The sequence below is a fragment of the Eptatretus burgeri genome, chromosome 16, assembly GCF_056783735.1.
Source record: "Eptatretus burgeri isolate ZD-2024b chromosome 16, Ebu_testis_v1, whole genome shotgun sequence".
NCBI classification, from domain to species: Eukaryota; Metazoa; Chordata; class Myxini; order Myxiniformes; family Myxinidae; genus Eptatretus; species Eptatretus burgeri.
In genome coordinates, this window is record NC_140976.1 from 47,323,285 (window position 1) to 47,345,815 (window position 22,531).

General features: G+C 42.1%; 1 protein-coding gene across 3 annotated transcripts in view; it reads right to left on the reverse strand.

Moving 5' to 3' along the window:
- Positions 1 to 1,642: 1,642 nt before the first annotated feature.
- LOC147011030 (transmembrane protein 132E-like) overlaps positions 1,643 to 22,531 on the reverse strand; it is a 506,523-nt gene continuing 485,634 nt past the window's right edge. The window contains exons 12-13 of one of the 3 annotated variants that reach the window (XR_015052610.1): positions 5,191 to 5,959; positions 1,643 to 4,975 (exon numbers count right to left, since the gene is read on the reverse strand). Coding sequence is in view for 2 of the 3 variants with exons in the window: in XM_085860680.1 (XP_085716806.1) it covers positions 5,699 to 5,959 (261 nt within the window). In the remaining variant the exon portion in view is untranslated. Of the gene's footprint in view, positions 5,960 to 22,531 lie in introns of all 3 variants that reach the window. The other 2 variants (XM_085860680.1, XM_085860681.1) reach the window with 2 other exon arrangements.

Consider the following 22,531-nt stretch of genomic DNA (forward strand, 5'->3'; position numbering starts at 1 on the left):
CGCATCATGGTGGTCGTGTTCATCAATCTTAACTTGCTGCGCCCTCCCAAGTTGGGCTCAAACGGAAAATGCTACATACCCTGCAGACTCACTTACCAACAATCCAGAAAGACGTGTTCTCCCCCATTAAAACTTCATCATGATGCCTGTTTGGAGAAGGATCCAGGCCAATTAATGACCGCAGTATTAAACGACGTCTGTCATGGCACATGGGAAATCAAACATGGGAATCAGAAACATTCCTCGGGCCTGTGGGGTTGGACCTTTTCCGCTCGACTACTTTCACAAGTTTATACTTAGAAATTTCCACCAATTCCAAACAGCTTCAAATTTAGCTCCAGGAAAATATGGACATCAAAACAAATAAATACTTGTTGCTCTTTTAGTGAATCGATAGCTTGATTTTAGGTGCCGCAAGAAGAGACAACTTAACGAGACAGCAATCATGCTTCCAGCACTCTCTCCCAGCAATCCCTGCATAATTGCAGGACATGCAGACCACTAACCATGCTTTGGAAGACTTTTCATGTTTGATATAAAATATAGAGAGCATGTCCAAATAATTGTGGTCAACTCACAATCAATAAGTGTAGAACACTGCAATTGATCGTGCAATAACCGTAGCACACCAACCAACTGCACGATGCGTCACGATTGCTCGAAGTAAGACTTACGACGTGATTTGCAAAATGTATTATAGAAATGAAGAATTTGATGGAAATATGAATTAAAAACTGAATTTGAGCAACGTTTGTAGTGCTTTTAAACAAGTGATTGTTTTGCATAAAGAGGGACAAAACATTGATGAAAAGAGAGGGAGGGGTGAGAGAGAGAGAGAGAGAGAGAGAGAGAGAGAGAGAGAGAGAGAGAGAGAGAGAGAGAGAGAGAGAGAGAGAGAGAGAGAGAGAGAGAGAGAGAGAGAGAGAGAGAGAGAGAGAGAGAGAGAGAGAGAGAGAGAGAGAGAGAGAGAGAGAGAGAGAGAGAGAGAGAGAGAGAGAGAGAGAGAGAGAGAGAGAGAGAGAGAGAGAGAGAGAGAGAGAGAGAGAGAGAGAGAGAGAGAGAGAGAGAGAGAGAGAGAGAGAGAGAGAGAGAGAGAGAGAGAGAGAGAGAGAGAGAGAGAGAGAGAGAGAGAGAGAGAGAGAGAGAGAGAGAGAGAGAGAGAGAGAGAGAGAGAGAGAGAGAGAGAGAGAGAGAGAGAGAGAGAGAGAGAGAGAGAGAGAGAGAGAGAGAGAGAGAGAGAGAGAGAGAGAGAGAGAGAGAGAGAGAGAGAGAGAGAGAGAGAGAGAGAGAGAGAGAGAGAGAGAGAGAGAGAGAGAGAGAGAGAGAGAGAGAGAGAGAGAGAGAGAGAGAGAGAGAGAGAGAGAGAGAGAGAGAGAGAGAGAGAGAGAGAGAGAGAGAGAGAGAGAGAGAGAGAGAGAGAGAGAGAGAGAGAGAGAGAGAGAGAGAGAGAGAGAGAGAGAGAGAGAGAGAGAGAGAGAGAGAGAGAGAGAGAGAGAGAGAGAGAGAGAGAGAGAGAGAGAGAGAGAGAGAGAGAGAGAGAGAGAGAGAGAGAGAGAGAGAGAGAGAGAGAGAGAGAGAGAGAGAGAGAGAGAGAGAGAGAGAGAGAGAGAGAGACAGAGACAGAGACAGAGAGAGAGAGAGAGAGAGAGAGAGAGAGAGAGAGAGAGAGAGAGAGAGAGAGAGAGAGAGAGAGAGAGAGAGAGAGAGAAGAAGAAGAAGAAGAAGAAGAAAAAGAAAAAGAAGAGGAAGAGGCAGGAAGAATATGAAGAAAGATAAAAGATTTACTCAACAATTATAAAAGGAATGTTGAGATTTGCTCAACAATTCTTTCACAAAAGCTTGTTTTCCCTTACGTACAGACGTATACCTTCTCGTTTGCAGTTATTATACCTGTCCTCTCGCTCCTGGTGCATGGAATCCTGCGGTGAGGCAGTTGCCTTAAAAGTATTTGCCTCTCTTCCTGGAAGGCAAATCCGACCAAAAGCAATCTCAGATCATTCCACCAAATCATTCAGGAAAGCCAGAAAACATCTGACCAAACTCAAAGCTGAACTTTCAAATGTATCTCCTTCAAAGACCTGATGGTGCCTTTCCAAGCCTACCTTTGGAGCATACCCCCCCTTCATCCCTTCCCTCATTTCAAATGGCACTCTGCTCGTGAGAAGGCCGAATGCCTCAATTCTGTGTTTCCCTCCTAATATTGTTCACTCAACCCCTCAATCCCTATACCGACCCTACCTCCTCGTACGAAACTGCTCTCGGATGCTGTGTTTCCCACTTGAGAAGGTGGAGCGGTTTCTGGCAAACTTTGGCTCCGATTCTGTGACAGGCCCAGACAGCATCAGTGCAGGTGATCTGAAAACTTGCTCTGCTGCTCTTGCTCATTCTCCTTCTGCTCTTTTCACTTGTTCACTCTGGGTCAGTTTCCATCTTACTGGAAGTTAGCCTATATCACTGCAATACACAAACCTAGTGCAAAAATGGATCCTCTTAACTACAGGCCTATGAGCAATTGCTTCCAATTAAAAGCAAGGCCATGGAATATATAATTGCAGTTGACATGAAATCCTTCCTTTTCTCCAACGGAATGATCTCAGATCATCAGTTCAGTTTCAGACCTGGTCATTGTACTTTGGACATGTTGCTTCTACTCTCTCAACAACGGATGAAAGCCCTCAATCTCAAATGAGATCAGGGCCGTCTCTCTGGACATATCTCGGCCATTTGATCGTCTGGCATCCTGGCTTGCTCTCCAAACTCTCTGTTGGATGTCAGCGTCTTCACCCCCACGAGTCATTCTCCCCCTCCCCTTGATCTCACTCTCACTTCGACTCTGCTGTTGGTGTTTCTCCTTTTACATTATGTTCCCATCCATTGTGCTTCAGCTCTTCCTCAAAATCATGTAAATTAAAAAAAAGAAAATATTCTTAAAGCAGTTACTGCACGACAATTAACCTGTGTTATTATTCCATCATTACCACTTCATTAAAGGATAAGCATTTCTCCTCCCCCCAACCCCCACCAATTAAGATAGAAATAGCCAATTGAAACATGATGTAGTACCTTTCAATTCTCTTGATTTTCTTTGGGTCCTCACTTTGAGGCAATTTTGTTTGTATGCTTGTGTCCATGTGTCGCTGCAATTGTCAGTACATTGCATCATACCCTCAATCACCTTGCATTTCCTTGAGCCTGGACTTTGCAGATAAAAAAACAACTAATGTCAGGGACAGGTCTATGTTCTCAAGTACAGAACGGCAGTGTTTAATGAGCATGGTGTTTTTAACCTCCATGGTAACATGGCACCGTGCAACAATTGGCTATTGTGACAAATGTTGGAATACAGCACACGTTACTGTGAGATGCACAAACTTAACCCTTTCTCTCTGATACCAATAACGTCGTTGTGCCACACATTAAGCAGAATAAAAGGCCTTGAGAACTGCTCCTGTTTCTTGGCTTGTTCATAGCCACAATGGGAGAGGTGGGTGAGTGGGGGATGGGGGCGAGAGGGGGGGTGGGGAGAGGTTCTGGAAAGGTTCAAATCAGTTGTACAATTCTAGCCAAGAAGAAATGAGTGGAAAGTTGGGGGTGGAGAAGGAGGATCAGAACCTGCTGCAGAGATTTATGTCTGCAAGAACTTTGTGGGTGAGTACATTCAAAACTACAACGGCACTTGGAAGAGCGCACAACTCCACCAGGATGAACAGTTTACACTTTGTATCCCACTGATTGGCCAGATCTGCATTCAGACCTTAACCAAAATGTAATCGGCTTGTTCTTGTCACCTACCCAACTTATCCACCATGTTTTGTCCGAATCCGTCCACAATTTTTTGAAATATCATGCTCTTCTGTACAAAATATCATTTGTGGCGCAATCTCTCAACGGTGAAGAATCACTTTAAAAATTCTCATTTACGGATCCAGAACCTGATTTTCACCGAAATCGAACCAATTCATCCCTCGTTATACACACAACCTGTCCGCTAAATTTCATCCGAATTTGTCAATCACTTTTTGAAATATGCTGCTCACAGACAGACAAATAAGGATGAAAACATAAAACCAGATTCCTGTGTTGCAAAACGTCAAGATTAAAACTAAACTCGTCTCCAAGTGTCTGATTAGAAATGCACAACAGATTAATTGGCCTTAAAAAAAACAAAAAAAATTCATCACTGTTTCCACTTTAACCTTCAGCATGTTGGTTCATCCAGAAGCTTTCACTGGAATTCGGACAGCGATCTGAAGGACCTCCTCGAGTAATTATCTCAGCATTGTGTCGAGACGAAGGCTGTTTTGTGAGTTGTGTGCGGAAGAAATATTTATTGGCTGTCTAGTGCAGCATAATAGTTTGGACGTGTCCTGATAATTGTGGAGCAAGTTACCTGTCAGAAAAAGGTGTGAGAAATGCTACAAACGTCATCCCACGAACGCTGGGCATTTGAAGTTCAGAATTGTTTTACTTGACTGATGCCGGGGTTCCTGACGGTTTTGCGTCGCATCGCGAACAATTAAGTGAATAATGAAGTCTTCACGACAATCAAGGTGAGAGATGCAATGGTGGAACAATATTTTATCCTTGGTTCTTAGGACATCGAGTAGTAAAATAAATACATCATTGGCAGTAAAAAATATTTTTACCCATGCCGCATTGGAATGCAGAGACCATTTCTTTGAAGAAGACAAAAAGAAACAACATTCGTGCTGAAAGATGTTTAACAAATCACCTTACACTGAGTGACCTTCTCAAGGTGCAGTTGAGGGTAACGATCATAACACAGCATTCTCGTGGAGCTGCAACAAAAACTTCCTTCTGGGACAATGAGCTGAGCATGTGAAGAGCTCGAGCAGACTTCTGCAATACTACGTCGCTCAAACGGACATCGTGGGCTTGTCCATCTTTCTTCGAACTAGCAGCACCGCTTTAATAGTGCCAACGTGGACAGGTCAATCAAATCCTGCAGGATCTCCTGTTCACGCGAGATCAACTTCACAAGTGTGTGAGCAGCATGTCATTCACACAAAGCACCTTGTAACGGTAAACGGAGATTGAGAAGATAACTGGAATTTAAACAGAGACGTTTAACCGATGATCCAAAAGGGGAAACGGAATGTCTTAACCTTTGGCCGACATTAACATGAACAAAGCTCACCTAACAAAAACAAACAAACAAACAAAAAATACCTGTGTCATCTTTTTGTTTTCGTTAACAAAGCATAGTGGCAGTGTGTGGTGATGATTCCACCGCTGGAATGGCAGAGTTTCCACGTAGCATGAACCATCCTCTCCATGTGAAAAGAAAACGACAATTTGATGGGAAAGTAGAAAGGAAGGGTGGACAGATGAGGAAGAAGAATCAGGAGGGGAGAGAAAGACAAGAAACAAATGACTCATTAATGAACTCAGTTTTGAGATATTTCAGAACTATTTTTCCTGGAGTGTGGCGTACTCCCTGAAATCTCAACCCCCTCTTCTCCCACCCCCTTCCCTGGGCGCAGCCCCGTTCCCTTTTCCTCCCTCAATCCTCAGCATTAAGAAAGCACGAGAGAAGGTCCAGACAGTCCTTGGTCCGACACCTCTGATGAATTGGACACCTCCACAGCAACGGTGCAGTTGTTGAAAGTGTCGATGAAAAAATACAAGGCTTGCTTCTTTATTTTTCTTAAAAGATCAGGAGAGTTTGCGTAAGCTTTCACAGTGCAAGTTCAGCAAAGCCGTGAGGGTGTAACCTCCGGTTTCCTTCGACTGTCCACAAGCTAACAGGTGGAGAGTTACGTGCGGGTGGCGCGTGAGGTGCGGTCGCTTCGTGGCTTCCGGGCCCTCCAGCATCACCGGCGGCACCCCGTCGTTGTCTTCTCCACCGTCTCTGCCTCCTGAGACCAAAGACAAGGCAGTTTGCAGCAAAGAGAAGCAATGCTAAGCCTGAAACGCCTAGAAGAGTTGAAAGGCCAACCTAAAAAACAAAAAGAAAAAAATTATTATGGTAGTCTCATTGGCTCTCCATCAAGCACAACAAGACAAACAATTTTGTTCATTTATTGATTACCAGCAGGGGTACTCAGTTTTTTTTGGAGGGGGGGGCTAAAAACACTTCCCTGGACCCACTAAGGAATGGGGTTGGTGATCATTTAATATGACCTTCACATCGCTACAAAGGCTTTGACACGATGGAGCGATAAAAATATCCAAAAAAAACCCGAACTTCTTTTTTTTCAAAATTTTCAAATATATATGTGTTTATACATATATATATATATATATATATATATATATATATATATATATATATATATATATATATATATATATATATATGTATATATTCCCCAAAACAGCCGCCGGCATTCACTGATGAACCATTGAAAGTTTGACGAAGATCCGTTCAGCTATCTCTGAGAAAAATGACGAGACACACGCACGCACGCACACACGGCTCTTATGTATCATAATAAAATACGTAATTTGGTGTGTGTCAGTCTCTATCTGTCTGACCATGATACATTCAATTGTTACTTATGCAATCTCAACCAAACTTGCCAGGAGGACTTAGGGTCACAGGACATAGGTTGGAGTGACTTCACTCCCGCCCCCTCCCTCCCCAAGGGGGAATTTCTGCCTTGGACAAACTCTGTATTCAGGTGTGTAAATAGCTTAGCATGGTGTTACGTGGGCTACACCTACCAGAAGTAAAAAAAATTATTAAAACAACAGCTATTCTGTCAATTATTTCCAATGGATGATTACCCTTTTTAACAGTCACTACTGTTGTTTAACACTAAACTGAAAGAAATTTGGAGGGAACCCGATGTCCTTGATGCATTCTATGCTTATTGCATTCCACACAGGCTATCGGATCCGAGCCGTCTCAATTTGCTAGGCCACCAGGTAAGGTGCTCAAATGAGTCTTTACGTTTGAATGATGTATCCCATTGCCTGTCCGATTTTTCTCGCCATAAGATTTTGTGGACTGCACATGGATTGTTTATAACTTAAACATTGGTGCCCTAAAGGTTATTTTTCCCGGCCACGGCTTCAAAGTGTGGCATGTGATGTTGCCCTTGACACTCTTAAGGCCCAATTGTGACCTCCATTCGATGCATAATCCCATCAGAAATGCACACTCACTTTTATTTGTCTAGCCTGGGTTTGCTAGACTGTAATCATATAACTCAGCTATAAACTCTCACCTCGGTGTTTCATAGGCAGGGTGATTCACCAATGTGTGCCTTCCCTCAAATGGACGTCAAACTCGGTGTCCTGCCTACCGGCATAAGTTGGTGATCTTTAAACAACTGTCTTTCGCAAAGATTAGGCAAGCTATTTCCGGCACCCTGAACAAATCCCAAATTCCTGCTCTAACCTTCGTCGAATGTGAGGCCTGTCAAGCTGATTAGTGAAAGACTTGGCCAAGCTTCACCCTGCCAAGCTGGCAAGAACGTGGGAATAATTGTGGCGGTTAAAGAAGAAGAAAAGAAGTATAATATTTACCCACCACCATCCACATGATAGTGGTGGACATGCACATACACATGACCCCCTCTCCCTGACCCACCCTCCTGGATGCTCCCGTAGGTCGTGGGTGTTTCTCGCATAAAAATAGAAAAAAAGAAAATATATATCCAATTTATTTTTTCAAAATTTTCAAACGCTTTTCTTTGGCTGAAGTACTCCTTGGCACTCACCGATGGACCTCTGAAAGTTTGATGAAGATCTGTTCAGCCATCCCTGAGAAAAATGGCGACATACAGCCAAACATCTCTCTTAGAGTGTAGACGAGCATATATGACCTGTCACTTCGCTGGAGGGAATACCAAGACTTGCTGCTGATGGCTAATCTATGGGGGCAAGAACAAAAATGGATTCCTGGGGGATCCTGACCTCAGTGCAGGGATAACCATCATCACAAGTTGGTGCTTGCAGTTTCACCACGTCTGCCTCTGTACCCACACACAAACCTTCCTTATTATTATTTTTTTTAATGTAAAACCTTCCTGGGAGTTCCTCGATCCACCGTCGTTGGTTTCAATGAAATCTGTTAATCCGCTCTCAAGTTACAGTACGACAAACAGACAGACACGGCTCTTTTTATTAGATAGATAGCGGTCCCAGTACTGACCCCTGAGGTGCCCCACGACTTACAGCCTTCCAGCCAGACAACCTCCCACTCACAGCCACTCTTTGCTTCCTATTACTAATCCAGCTTCCAATTCAGTTGGTTACTTGACAACCTCCTTTGAAATTGACAAACTTATCAAATGCCTTGTGAAATTCAAGATAAACGACATCCACAGCACTTCCCCTCATCCAACCAACCAGAAACGACTTCATACAACTCTAATACATCTGTTAAACATGATAACCTATCAGTAAATTAACGCTAAGTACCTTTTATTAATCTTGAAATTATTTAAATTCAGACTGAGTTCCATTTCTCCGATGCAGACCCACCCCTCACCCCCACCCCTCACCCCCACTCATGAACTTGACCAAATCTAAAGCTCCCAAATCACTTCTCATCTCCCCTCAAAGTTTGTACTCATAACATCCAACAGCCTTACACCACTATCCTGAACTTCACATCCCAACAGTACAGTTGTGCTGACTATATTGTGGTTGCTTGTCCCCCAGATGCTCTCCGACCTCGACTTCCTCCATATTGGGATAATGACTCAAAAAGAGGTCTAACACAGCACATCCACTTGTGGGCTTGTCTACAAAACTGTGTTAAAAATCAATCATGGACTCGACCTAAAAATTCCTCATCTGCTCTACCCTTTCCCTGTTCCCAATTTATCCTGGGCAAGTTTACATCCTCCAAAATCAATACTCTTCCCTTATCACATGCTCTTCTGAATTATTCACATATCCATCTTTCCTGCTCTACCCTCACACCAGAAGCCCTATAAAAGCATCCTGCACATATCTTACAATTCTTCCAATCTCTATCCACAAAATCTCTACATTAATTCCCTCATTCAGTCATGTCATGCCGTTCTCTCGATACAATACTATCATTAACACATATTATCACACCTCCTCTCCTGTTCTCTTTCCTATCTCCTGTCCTCCAGTTGGATTGCTCACTAAACCATGTCTCACTTACAGCAACTATGATGTCATACCCTTGCCATCCATCCCAGCTTCCAGTTCTTCCATCTTTCCATTCAAGCTCCTGGCATTCGTGGACAACACCTTCGACCTTTCCCTTCCAGAAACCACCCCCTGCTGTCCCAACCTTCCAAGCACATCCTCAGTTTCTATGCTCAAAAAATTCCAATTTATTTCTCAAGAACAGCCCCTTTTAATTAGGTACCCTGCCACCTGACTTCATACACCCACATGACCATGTAGGGATCCCCACATATTCACAAACCCAAATCCCTTCCTCCCACACCACCCCTCAAAGCACTGGTTCACATCCATCATTCGATGAAATAAATGGGAGCTGACTCCCACCCTTGGTAGGATCCCTGAAAAAAAAATCACCATAATCCGATATTCTTCAAATGCTCCCCCAAAAACCGAAACCTCCTCTTTAAAAAGGTTCCCAACGGACCCTCCCCAACATCTTCACCCCCACATGCACCACCATCAATGTCGACAGTCCACAACCAGCAAAATATCATGCAACATTCCATCAATATCCACAATCCACCCCCCTAAAACAACACAAAACACTGCGTCGACGTTCTCGTTATATTTTTTGTGTCCTTGTGACAAAATGGTGAATCCACATATTCAATATCCTCATCCCCGACAAAAAACAACGATCTCCCTTGTTACCATCACTCCACTCCCCATCTGACTACCACAATCACGCACTCACGCACCATCGCCCCCATCATCGGCACTACCAGCCTCGTGCACACTCACAGTACTCCCACCACTTCTTGCATACACAGCACTCGCAATACCGACCACACCAATCTCAACAACAACGCCATCACCCGTTTTGAAACCCCCTCAACCATCGCACCCGAAGTGCACAGCCCGCCAACCCACCGTCACCCACATTCTCAATGACACGGCTGTACCCGTCACAAATAGATTGTCACCCATCCCCTCTGCACCTTCAACACCAGCAGCGCACTCAGTATTCCAATCAACCACCACACACTCCATCCTGACCATGACACTCACACCCATCCAGTTGTTTCAAAAATACATTTCTCTGTTGACAACCATTTGAATCCAAATTATCTGGGACAGGTGACATCCAGTTGGAGATGTCACTGAATGAAAAACAAGTATTTATAATGCGATGTTCGTGTTTTTCTTGTTAAAAATTATAATAATAAAAGGAAAAAGGAAGGTTTAACACCAACCGCAGTGATTGCTGAGTTCCACGGTTGCTGAGTGCAGGAGATTCATATGAGATGGGAATAATTTGTAAACAGAACTTGTCAATTTTCAGGTGGTGACCATCTGCTCTTCGAGCGCACTGCACAGCCCTTGCACACAAGGTAAAGAATCATACAATGGAATGAATGCGCCTGACGGGCACCACTGGGGAAATGCGGTTTGCTCCTTTTCAGGGAATAATTAAATTCCCGGCCGATCACAGAATGTCTCAAAACCCGAGGTGCGTAGACCATCTACCTGCACGGAACAATGTATGTGAGAAAAGGGAAAAGCAGCACAAAGACTGGCACCCAGCACGAGACCATACACATGAGCGGAGTGAGCCACAGTGCGTAGACTAACACCCTGAAGGAGAGTATGTACGTGAGTGTCAACCTGAAATGTGCAAGCTCACTGGGCCAGAATATAATGAACGTGCTTTGTTTGTCCACACTCACGCCTGTAAATTTATGCCAATCTCAAAAAACAGCAAACATGCACGGAAAGAATTACAGCTCCATCAATCGCGCCAGTGTGTTTGCCTTACAGCGCAGGGGAGCACCTGGTGGAACACACAAGGGAAATGTAAGCAGGGCGTAGGGACTGCGCAGTCGGCCATAGGGCAAAGAGTCTGCAAATGCAAGAGCAATTAGAAACGGGAAACACACACAAATCAGCACTAATTTGCCTTCCGCAGGCCCCAAGAGGGAACGCGATGGCAGATGCAGCCAACACTCTGAAGGCACCTGAAAGAGTCATCCTTTATTTATTTATTTTTCCATCAAATGGTCACATCTGCTTTGCTCAAAAGGTTGTAACATTTAAGGGAGGACTGAAAAGCAATAATTTTTTTTTTTTTAATCTCTTACAGCAAATACAAGTGCAACGGGTGATCACAATAACCAATCACGATTTTATCAACTAAAATATGATCAGAGTATGATGGTACCACTGAGAAACCAGGTACAGCTGAAATTTTGACCTCCTTTGCCTCCTTCCCATTAAATATATGAACTAGAATAGTACTTGGAAGAGCACGAACCTCCACCAGGCTGAACGTTCACATTTTGTATCCACCGATAGGCCGGATCTGCATCCGGTCATTTCCAAAATCGAATCGGCTTGTTCTTGCCACCGAACCAACTCATCCACCGATTTTTGTCATAACTCGTCCACAACTTTTTGAAATGTCTTGCTATTATATCGTTTTTGGCACCATCTCTCAATGGTGAAGAATCACTTAAAAAAATTATAAAAAAAATAAATTCGTATCTGGATCTGGAATCAGATCTTCACCAAAATCGAAGCAATTTTTCCTTGTCACACACCCAACCAGTCCACAAAATTTCGTCCGAATCAGTCTACAAACTTTCGAGATATCCTGCTCACAGACAAACAGACAGGGATGAAAATAGAACCTCCGTCCATCCACCTTTGGTGGCGGATGTTATCGTAAACATAGAAATTTGACATTTGACTCTACACGGCATTGGTGGTTCCTTCACTGTCCAACAATAATAATAATAATAATAAAAATAACAATGATAATAAGTAAAGCTTCCAAAAAAACATGGAGAATAAAGCAAAAGTATAATTTTGGGCCTGCTCTATAAGTACATAACTTGCCAAAAGATTAAGTAGGTAAGGATGTAAAGAGTGATCGGTTGTGGCCAGATCTAAAGTGTAGATTTAGTAAATGTCATGCATGTCACAGGGTTTAAGGAAGCTGATCAATTTATTTTCATCAATATGAAGAGATGGGTGAAACGTTGGAGGAAAAGTCGCAAATAAAACATCAAATTCATCTTCAATGCTTCTCACAAAACCTTGTGCTGAGCGCTCTCGAAATAGCATTTTGATATCACCCTGATGTGTACAACATCAATGATGACCGTGCATTGTTATTATTACACAAAACGAGATGGGTATGACATTACGGTCTCTTTTATTAAAGTAAGTGTGGTTTGCTTTACATGGCATGGACATGACATGCATGCTAGACATGACAAAAACTCTGATGATCCGATTCCGATATATTTTGAATTCAAATCAAACCCGAACACAGATGCCACTTTATTAGTCCCCGGCCGAGTTCAACGGAGGGGACTATAGATTTGCTCTCCGTCTGTCTGTCCCACTTGTGGTTTTTCAGACTTTTTTTCCACATACCCTTTAACATATTGAACTGAAACTTGGTACAAGGCCATATTGTGATAAGTTACAGAACAAGTTCGAGTTTCAGGGTGTTTTGTGAATTTTTCACAGTTTTGCTCTTTTTGAACTTCAAAAATATCACATACTAGTCAAGGTGCCCATCTTGGACGGGCGTCACTGGCAACATATGGTAAAAGACAGATAGCATGAATGTATTTTAAACAATATATTATATAATTTTTATCCATTGATTATCATTCAGGTTTTCCCCTTCGACTGTCCCGCAGGAGCTCCACTTCGATGACATTACCACGCAGTTTAGTGACTACACAACGTTTTTTAGTGACTACACAACGTGTACCATTCGTGAGTTCTGGAGGATCCATAAAGCGCATTAAAATTACAGGGCACCCTTACTTTAAAGTGATCCAAAAGGCCGGATCAGTTTCGTCTACATATTCATATCTTGTAGATTTTAGCTGATTCTGAAACTGTTAACAGCATGTCGATGTTAACACCCAAACAGCTTGGTTCTGTGATTTTCTACGGTAGTAAACAGAAGTACGACTTAAGCCTGTACGTCACTATGCGGAGATCCGAGTACCTAATATTTCACAACAAACTAAAAACTCACAAAATTTGAAGATATTTTAAATAAACAATTTATTATAATATCAATTAAATATCATTTTTATCCATCGATAATATGAATTGTTCTGTACAGCTATAGTTGTTCTCCTGGGATCTGCGCATCCATCCACGATCTATGTTCGAATGAAGTGCAGTTGGAATAATAAAAACAGCACCGTGCGAGAGTGTAGGTAATCTCTCCAAAGCTCTCAGAAAGCCTTAAAATGCATCACGATGGATTTGATTGTGAACAGATGTACGGACGGACGGACATCGAGACCGGTTTTATTAGGTCATCATGAAGGTACCGCTTGATATTACGCATTGAAATAGAGATATGAATACTCAAGTGAGTTTATTATATGTCTCTGATTGATAGCTTATTGACAGCTCAATAACATGAGCAATTTACTATGGCGTATAGTGATTAATAATAACATACTCTACAAAAGGTTTTACGAACTCATCTTCGTGGTCCTCTAAAAAATGGGAAACATTTTAATTTTTTTTTTTTGTGCAATAATTCCTCCCATTTTGCAAATGGAGAACATGAACTGTTGAACTACCATAATCATCAAAACGAATTTTGAGGGGCCTCTTAAGGAAGACAATAATATCATCTATATTAATATTTCGGCATGCCCCTTTTTTTGTTCCACCATCAGATTTTCCACCATCAGATTACTATATATGTCAAAGCTTGTTTCATTTCATGCAGTAACAAAAATCTGATGGTGGAACAAAAAAAGGGGCATGCCGAAATATTAATATAGATAATAATAAGATTTAACTACCATAATCATCAAAACGAATTTTGAGGGGCCTCTAAAGGAAGACAATAATATCATTACTATATATGTCAAAGTTTGTTTCATTTCATGCAGGAACAAAAATCTGATGGTGGAACAAAAAAAAAAGGGCGTGCCGAAATATTAATATAGATTACACATGGGTCAGTGCTCCGCTGCACCCCACTGCTTTACATCCATTGGCTGGACAGCTGGCTGACTCAATCCCGATAAAATCATGCGCCGTCATTGCATGAAGGAACACAAATCGGCAGGCCTCAGGCCTGGGTATTAGTCCATTGCCCAGTGTAATTGGAATGATCCTCGGTATACAACCACGATGTATTTATTTTATGCACGAGCCGTACACATGTTTTTGCTTCATGTATGTACATCGGGTTATTTTTAATATGAAATTGACAAAGCTGAGAAACAAACAAAACTGCGCGGTGGGTTGGAGAGGTTATTCTGCTTCATTTGTTCCGGTATTGGCTCGAGCATGCGTTGAAGCAAACTATTTTTTATCTCCATTTTGTTATCCTCGTTGTCTTTATTGGTTTCTAGTCTTGAAAAGAAATCATAAAATAAAAATTGTTTTTCCTTTTATTTTGCCGAGTAGACCCAAACACGTTGGGTTATAGGGTTTCGTCTTCTTTATTTTGGTTCTGGTATCGGTTCGAGCATGCGTGAAACACAAACGACTTTTTATGTCCCGAACATTCATTGGAACCTGCCAGGGACATGTACTGCAAAGCAATTCTCGCTCTTGATATTGTTGTTGTTGTTATTATTATTATTTTGTATACTCTACCGGTCAATAGTTTTCGAACACCCCCATTTTTTAGTTTGTACTGAAATTTAAGCAGTTCGAGTCCAGTGAAGAACCTGAAATGGTACAAAGCAAAGCGAAAAACTTCCAGAGGTTAAAAAAAACAAGTTTTGGTTACAAAAAACTGAAAAAGAATGTAAATTTCAGAGTTGTTAAAAAAGGCCCTTTTCAGGGAACAAGTAATGTGTTAGCAACTGCAGCTGTTCTGCAGCAATGGAAGTAAATTAAGCCTTGAAAGTTGATACAAACAATTACTCGAGGTGTCCCAACTTTTGTTGATTAGTTACAAACCCGCTGTGTAAAAGCAGTGTTGGAACAGACTGTGTGGCGACACCCTCTGAAGCATTATTTGGACAATATTGCACTTTAGGAAGTAGTATATTGCTATCATAATGGTGAGAAAAAGACAATTAACAAAGGAAGACAGACAGACCATGATAACCCTTAAAAGTGTAGGTCTTTCCTTTAGAGAAACTGCAAAGAAGCCAAGTTGTCAGTGAGTACAGTTTCCTACACCATCAAAAAGGCACGTGGAAACTGGAGGAAACTCTGACAGGAAGAAGTCTGGCAGACCCAAAGCCACAACAAAATCAGAAGACAAGTTTCTGAGAGTCAACAGCTTGCGTGATAGGCAGCTTCAAGCACAGCTTAACACTGGTCAAAGTAAGGAAGTCTCAGTTTCAACTGTGAAGAGAAGACTTCGAGCTGCAGGTTTGACAGGTCGACTGGCAGTAAGAAAGCCATTGCCAAGATGGCAAAATAAGAAAAAGAGGCTTGCCTGGGCCATGATGCACCACCAGTGGACTATTGAAAACTGGAAGAAGGTGTTATGGACCAATGAACCAAAATTTGAAATCTTCGGTTCATCATGCAGGGTTTTTGTAAGCCGTTGAGTCGGTGAAAGGATGGTTCCTCATTGTGTGACACCAATTGTCAAACATGGATGAGGAAGCGTGATGATCTGGGGCTCTTTTGCTGGATCCAGAGTCGGCGACTTGCACAGAGTGACTGGCACCCTGAACCAAAAGGGCTAGCACAGCATTTTTCAGCGCCATGCAATACCCTCTGGTCTATGCCTAGTTGGTCAGGGGTTCATCCTACAGCAAGATAACGACCCAAAACATACCTCCAGGCTATGTCAGAACTACCTTAGAAGAAAAGAACAAGATGGTGGGCTACAAATCATGGAATGGCCAGCACAGTCTCCAGATTTAAACCCCATCGAACTGGTTTGGGATGAACTGGACAGAAGGGTGAAAGCAAAGCAAATTACAAGTGCAACGGGTGGACAAGATGGATACAGAAGGAAACTTTCAGGAGAGAAAAACTAGAAATTTGGAAGGAGGAAGAATTGGGGTTGGGTTAACGAAGGTTGATAAGATCATGGTTTTTAGATTGGGGATGATCTGAGATGGTGGTGAACAGCTGTCTTGAAGACCTGCAGGGAAGGATGACATTGAAGAGGATGTGGAACTTGGTTCCACAGGTGGGGAAAAAAAAGAGGAACAAATGAGTGGAGGTGAGCAGTGATCCTGGATTTTGGTAGTTTCACCAGTAGGGGGTTGATGGTGGACCGTGTGAATCCTGCAGATACCTGGAGGGGGAGAAAACATGGATAGAGCAGAGGGTGAAAGACCATAAAGGAGATGGTAGGGGAGATAGAGATAGAGATAGAGATAGAGATAGAGATAGAGAAAGAGAAAGAGAAAGAAATAGAGATAGAGATAGAGATAGAGATAGAGATAGAGATAGAGATAGAGAGAGAGAGAGAGAGAGAGAGAGAGAGAGAGAGAGAGAGAGAGAGAGAGAGAGAGAGAGAGAGAGAGAGAGAGAGAGAGAGAGAGAGAGAGAGAGAGAGAGAGAGAGAGAGAGAGAGAGAGAGAGAGAGACCACCGACCCCATCTGTGATGGAATGAGATAAATTGACATAAGTTATGCTGAATAAAATAAACCTTTAAAAAATAAAATAAAATAAATTAGCTTGTTTATAAATCCAAACATTCATTTTCTCCCAGCATTAGATGGTGGACGTTAAAGATCCCTTCGTGTCCTTCGTGAAGAGGAGGTGAGTTATTGACGGCACCCTGAACAGCACCGATGCTCTGCAAAGATTAATGTACACATTATCATCATCATCATCATCATCATCATAATCAGGTGTAAAGAAGGAAAAGGAGAGGAGGGGCGAAGGTAGGACGAAACGAGAACTCCACAAGTCACTGTGTCGATGTTCTGATCATAACTCATAAACCATTCAATGGATTCAAAATCTCTCTTAAGATCCACGAATCCCCCCGATAAATCAAAGTCTCAGTTTATATCACTTCTCTGCAAGTTGTCTCAACGTCGAAGAAATAGGAAGACAATGCAATCTCTTTAAAAGTGTTTTCACATTCATTCCGGACGTTTCAGGTTAATATGTACTCCCGGTGAAATAACTCTGTCAGCTGTAACATACAGCCTTCTGGAGTCAATTGAATAAAGTAGAACCTACAGCTTAGGAATGAGACATAAAAGTCTCTTCCACATCACCGATGGCAACTTCTTCTCCCAGAGCAGTGACGAGATTGAAGAAATGTTTCAGGGCATGTGATCCAGGAGGATTTTTTTAAAAGCTTGTTTTTCTTAAGTGCTGTGCAGTTTATTATGGACTGTGGAGATTATATCCGGACCTAAAGTTCCACCTGTCACAGAAAAGGAGAGAAAAATAGCGAAAGGCATTTTTACGGTTATCCCTGCTGAAGATGAGATTACCAGACAAGTGGGAGTGATATTTGCTTGGCTAAAAAGAAGAGAGGTGATAAGGTGAGAATGGATGCAAAACTTTCAGGACAACTTAGCGAAGTGCATTTTGTCCTGGTATTCCTGTATTTCTATTGTTATTTATATAATTTAGAAAAGGTCATAAGTTATACTGTCGTCTTGGAGACCGAACGGAGGAATCGGGAGGGGCAGATTTAGCAGTTTGATCAAGAACAAAGTCAATCTGTGATAAGTGGAGACAACTAGGTGGTAAAATGAAGCGCAGAAACATTCCATTATTTGTAAAAAAAAATTGGAGTTAATAAAGCCTGTGTGAGACTGGTATTGATGTATAGAAACAAAACGTGGGCAATGCAGATCACATATGTGAATAAAATGGGAAGAACGGAGATGAGAATGATACGTTAACTGAATGGATGTTTTCTGAAAGGGAGGATTCCAAGCTCAGAAATCAGAAAGAGATTAAAAAAAAAAAACATCGATGCAAGAACGAAGTCGATGACCCGCCATCACAAATCCCCAAGCTTCCCACCTCAGGCAAAGTTGAAAGATGGCAAAAAGTTCCACCAGGATTGACTCAATATCAAATTTTGAGTTAAATGCTTTTCCTGTTTTGACCCGTGTGACCTTAATTAATTCCCCACCCTCTGGGGCATGAACCAGGGGTGAAATCCCCAAAATCATTCCATATTTCAAGCATAATGACCCCCATGTTGATTACGTAATGAACCCTCTCCTGGTGAACCCCCCCCCCACCCCCATGTTGATTGCATTTACAGTTCCATTAAAAAACATGTTTTAAAATGTGCCCGTAATTGCATTTTTGGTACAGTATTTGATCCTTTGTTCCCACCTGGGGGCGGTGACAAAAAATTACACCGCTCTCACACCCTCTTGCCACGTGGTGATCATAATTACCAAGCTTGGTGAATTTCTGAAAAATTGTTGAGGAGGAGCGAGCGTGACGGACGGACAGACAGACTGATGAAGCCGATTATGATATCCCATGTTTTTTTTCAAAAAACATGGGGAGAACAAGTGAAGAAAAACTGAGGAAGAGAAGACTTGGCTGGTATGGTCACGTGCAATGAGGGTCATAAGATGAAGTTGTAAAGAAAGCAATAAAGCTCATGGTAGAAGGAAGAAAACTGAGAGGACATCCTATAAAGACATGGATTGAGACTTTCAAGAAAGATTTATGGAATTTTTTGGTTTGTACGAAACTGATGCATTGGAGAGATCCATATTTTTCCGCAGGTGACACTCATTCACAATGTGCTGGATAGTCTGATCTGGATGACCACAGTCACCTGCTGGACTGTCTTCGAAATTCCTTTGAAATTCCATTTGTGGAGGTGGTGTGATGTCCTTTGCATGGAGAGTACGGATCCTGTTGAGCAGAGACCACTGTTTCCGGGGAAGGGCAACACCTGGAGGCTCTTCTGTCCGATCACTCACCAGTTCTTTGTTCGCAAGTGGTTGTCCATACAGAGATTGTGCAACTTGTCTTTTGTGTTGAACCCTGCATCACTCAAAACATTTGCAGAGCCCCAGAAAGGTTTGCGTGACTTGAGTCGCATATTTGGCAGATTCTGCAGGTCTTCATGGATTGAAGCTCTGGGTTGGCTTTGTGCAATCAAACTCTCTCTCAGCATTCTCACGTTCATTTGGATGAATTGGATGACGCACATCAGGGAGTGGGATGTCAGACAAAACTGGGAGCCACTGTACGGGTGTTGATTTCAGGGTACTACTGATTAATCCACATCAGTGTTTTCAGGACTGTGTCCAAGTGTTTTGGTGTGGCTGCTCTTTGCTCAAACAGGAGAACAGTATTCCACTGCAGAGTACACAAAAGCAAGGCTCGCAGTATGAACAGTGCATGCACCTGATCTCAGGTGGTGCCCACTAGTTTGTGGATGATGTTTACCCTGGTCTTAATCTTCTCTGTGACTTGTTTTAGGAGTTCGTCGAACATGAGGCTGCGATCAAGGGTGACTCCAAGGTATTTGGGAAACGATTCGTTATTGACTGGTTTGCCGCAAAAGGAAACCTGGAGTTTGTTGTGAGCCAGTCGGCTGCTCAGATGGAAAGTGGTAACTGGAGTCTTTGTTGGGTTTGAGGAGGTGCTGGTCGATGAAGTATTCTGGGATTATTACCTCAAAGTCTGGGACAAGGTACTGCTGAGATCTTCATGGTAAATTGCTTGGGTAAAAAATTTCTTCATTTCAGAAGAGCTACCAGGTCAATCTAACAGTGACGGGATAGTTTTCCTGAAACCAACTTGACTTCGTGAAGTTGAGATTCTAAATCCCTAATACTGCCACCTTCAGATGTCAGCATAGTGTCCTCACCAATTAGCCACCAGTGTAAAAAATTTAGCAACATATACCTGATAAAACAAGTTGGGTATTGGTGTAATCTTTGTGCCTGAAGGTATCGAGCATCAATTTTCACAATCTGTACCTTCAAAGAGTACAAAAAAACAACCAAATAACAATAAACACAAGTGCAGCAATGCAGAAAATCCTTCAGAAACCAGATTCAGAAATAATCACAAGACAAAAGACCACAATTTATTGGGACCAATACTGACATACAAATGAGACAAAGTTTCCCCCAATCAGAGCACTGAGGTGATGGAGATGAAGACCAATCATCATGTCGGGGCTTTGATTTTGGGGAACTGTATCGCAATGTGACGTTGCATAAGGTTTGAAGAAGAGGCTTTTAGGCTTGTGATCAGTTTGAATGTGCAAGAGTAGTTTACCAAAGATTGTAAAACCATTAACGCATTAAGATTGAACAATTTTGGCCAACAGTGTTGGAGACAACACAGTGATGACGAATGTGTTGTTCATCCCAAAGATGATCAATTGGATGACAGCAAGAGATTGCAATGCAATACTATAGCTCCATTCGTCAAAGAGATGCAAGCTGGATAAGGATGTAGAGGAGAGGGCAGGCTCCTGAATTTCAATGATTGTGAAGATGAAACCTTCCTTTTCACACACCAATTCTCAAGTCAAGCCATTGTTGCAATCAAGCTCTGGAGGTCCCACACAGGGTCAAGGGCTTTAGCATGAAGTCCCTCAAAAGCCCCCTTTACCATCAAGCCCCCTTTACTTTGAAAAGTAGAAAACATCTCAACAGATGCTGATGCTTGGCGACACACAGACTTTACTTGCGTATATCAAAACAGAGCCACAGGTGGGAGTAATCGAATGTAGGCTGGAATACGTGGAGCCAACTTGGTGGCATCATAAAGCACAAAATTATTCCTCATCTGTAAAAGTTTGAGTTTATAAAGCCTGCATCAGACCGCTATTAATTCGCATTTTCATTCTGTTTCCCCGACGATCAGGCTAAACAGGCCCCCAGGAAAGCATTTTCTTTTCTCCGTTTGCACTGACATTTTTACTTTTGCACAGGTCTCTGTTTCTCTTTGGCACCACCTTCCCTTCATCATTTTTACATGACTGATGCATAAGGATAAATGTTGAAGCGTCTTAATGACATGACTGCCAAGTGATGGGTAAATTATTCAAAATAATCACCAAGTCCATGGGTGTTTGTTTTTAGAATGTTCATAGTTAAGTTCCTCTTTTGTTTAATACGCAGTCTCCTCGGAGGTATCATTATGTCCCAGATGCTGCCAGATGTGTTCAGGGAAAACATTTGAAATTTAAATAATGGTTCAAGTAGACAATGGCCTACTCTTGCAAATCTATTGAGGTACCCCAGAAGTAAGTCTGAGTACGCGTGTGTGCGCGCACGTGCACACACACACACACACGTTTAATATAGTTGTGTAAAACCATGGCACTCCTTATCTCGAGTTTGTTCCCAAAAGGACGGGAGAGGGGGTTGCCACCAGTCTGTGTGTCAGTCAGTGAGTCCCCAAGTCGAACAATATTAATTTAGCACCCCTGGGCAGCTTTCTTCAATATTTCACTCTAAGTGCCCTTCGGCTAAACCCCACTCTAGCAGGGGAAATGGCCATAAAATTCCTGTTGTTGTTTTTTGTACCCTTAAGTGCAGTTCAACAAAGTTGTCTAATCACTAATGAAATCATAACAACTTTCCATCTTATTAGTCCCTGACCGGTATCACCGGAGGTTTTCTATCTGCCTGTCCATCCAACCTGTGGTTGTTCAGACTTTTTTTCCATCCCCTTTAACATAATCAACTGAAAATGGTACGTGGCTTTATTATGCTAAGTTACAGAACAAGTTTAAGTTTCAGGGCGTTTCATCAATTTTTCACAGAGTTATGCCCCTTTCAGACTTACAAAAGTCAGAGTTTCTTCTTCATTTTGGTTTCAGTATCGGCTCGAGCGTGCCTGAAAGCAAACTAATTGTTATCTTTGGTTTGTTATCCAAGTTGTCTTCATTGGTTACACAAAATATATCCAAAAAATATATCAGTAGATGAAAATTGCTTTTCCTTTTATTTTGCTGAATAGACGCAAACACGGTGGGTTAGAGTTTCTTCTTCTTCTTCTTCATTTTGGCTCCGGTATCGGCTCGAGCGTGTGTTAAACGCAAACAATTATCTCCCGAACATTCATTGGGACCGGGAGGGGACATGTATTGCACAACAATTCTCGCTATTATTTAAGCATGAGCTAATTTTGTATCTCGAATGTGGATAATGTGCACGTTATTTGCGCCTGTTCATGAGTCTATTTCCCTGCACTATTCACAGTATGAAGTATGCCTCAAGGCCTGCAGGGTCGACTGGCATCCCCAACCAGCTTTAGGCACAGTTGAACAAAGTTGCCTAATTTAAACATGGAATTTTTATGTCAGATTTCGCCACAAGTTGATTTTATGCATTGAACAAGCATTATGTCCAAACTAAAGAAGATCCACTGCCGTCTATATAATATCATCCATTCAAAGGCATATACAAACATTACAGAGCACACACATCCAGTTTTGGACAGCAAAGAAACAGGATTAAAATTTACATTTGAAATTATAAAAATGCATTTTTTATCTCATCTGAATTTTTCATC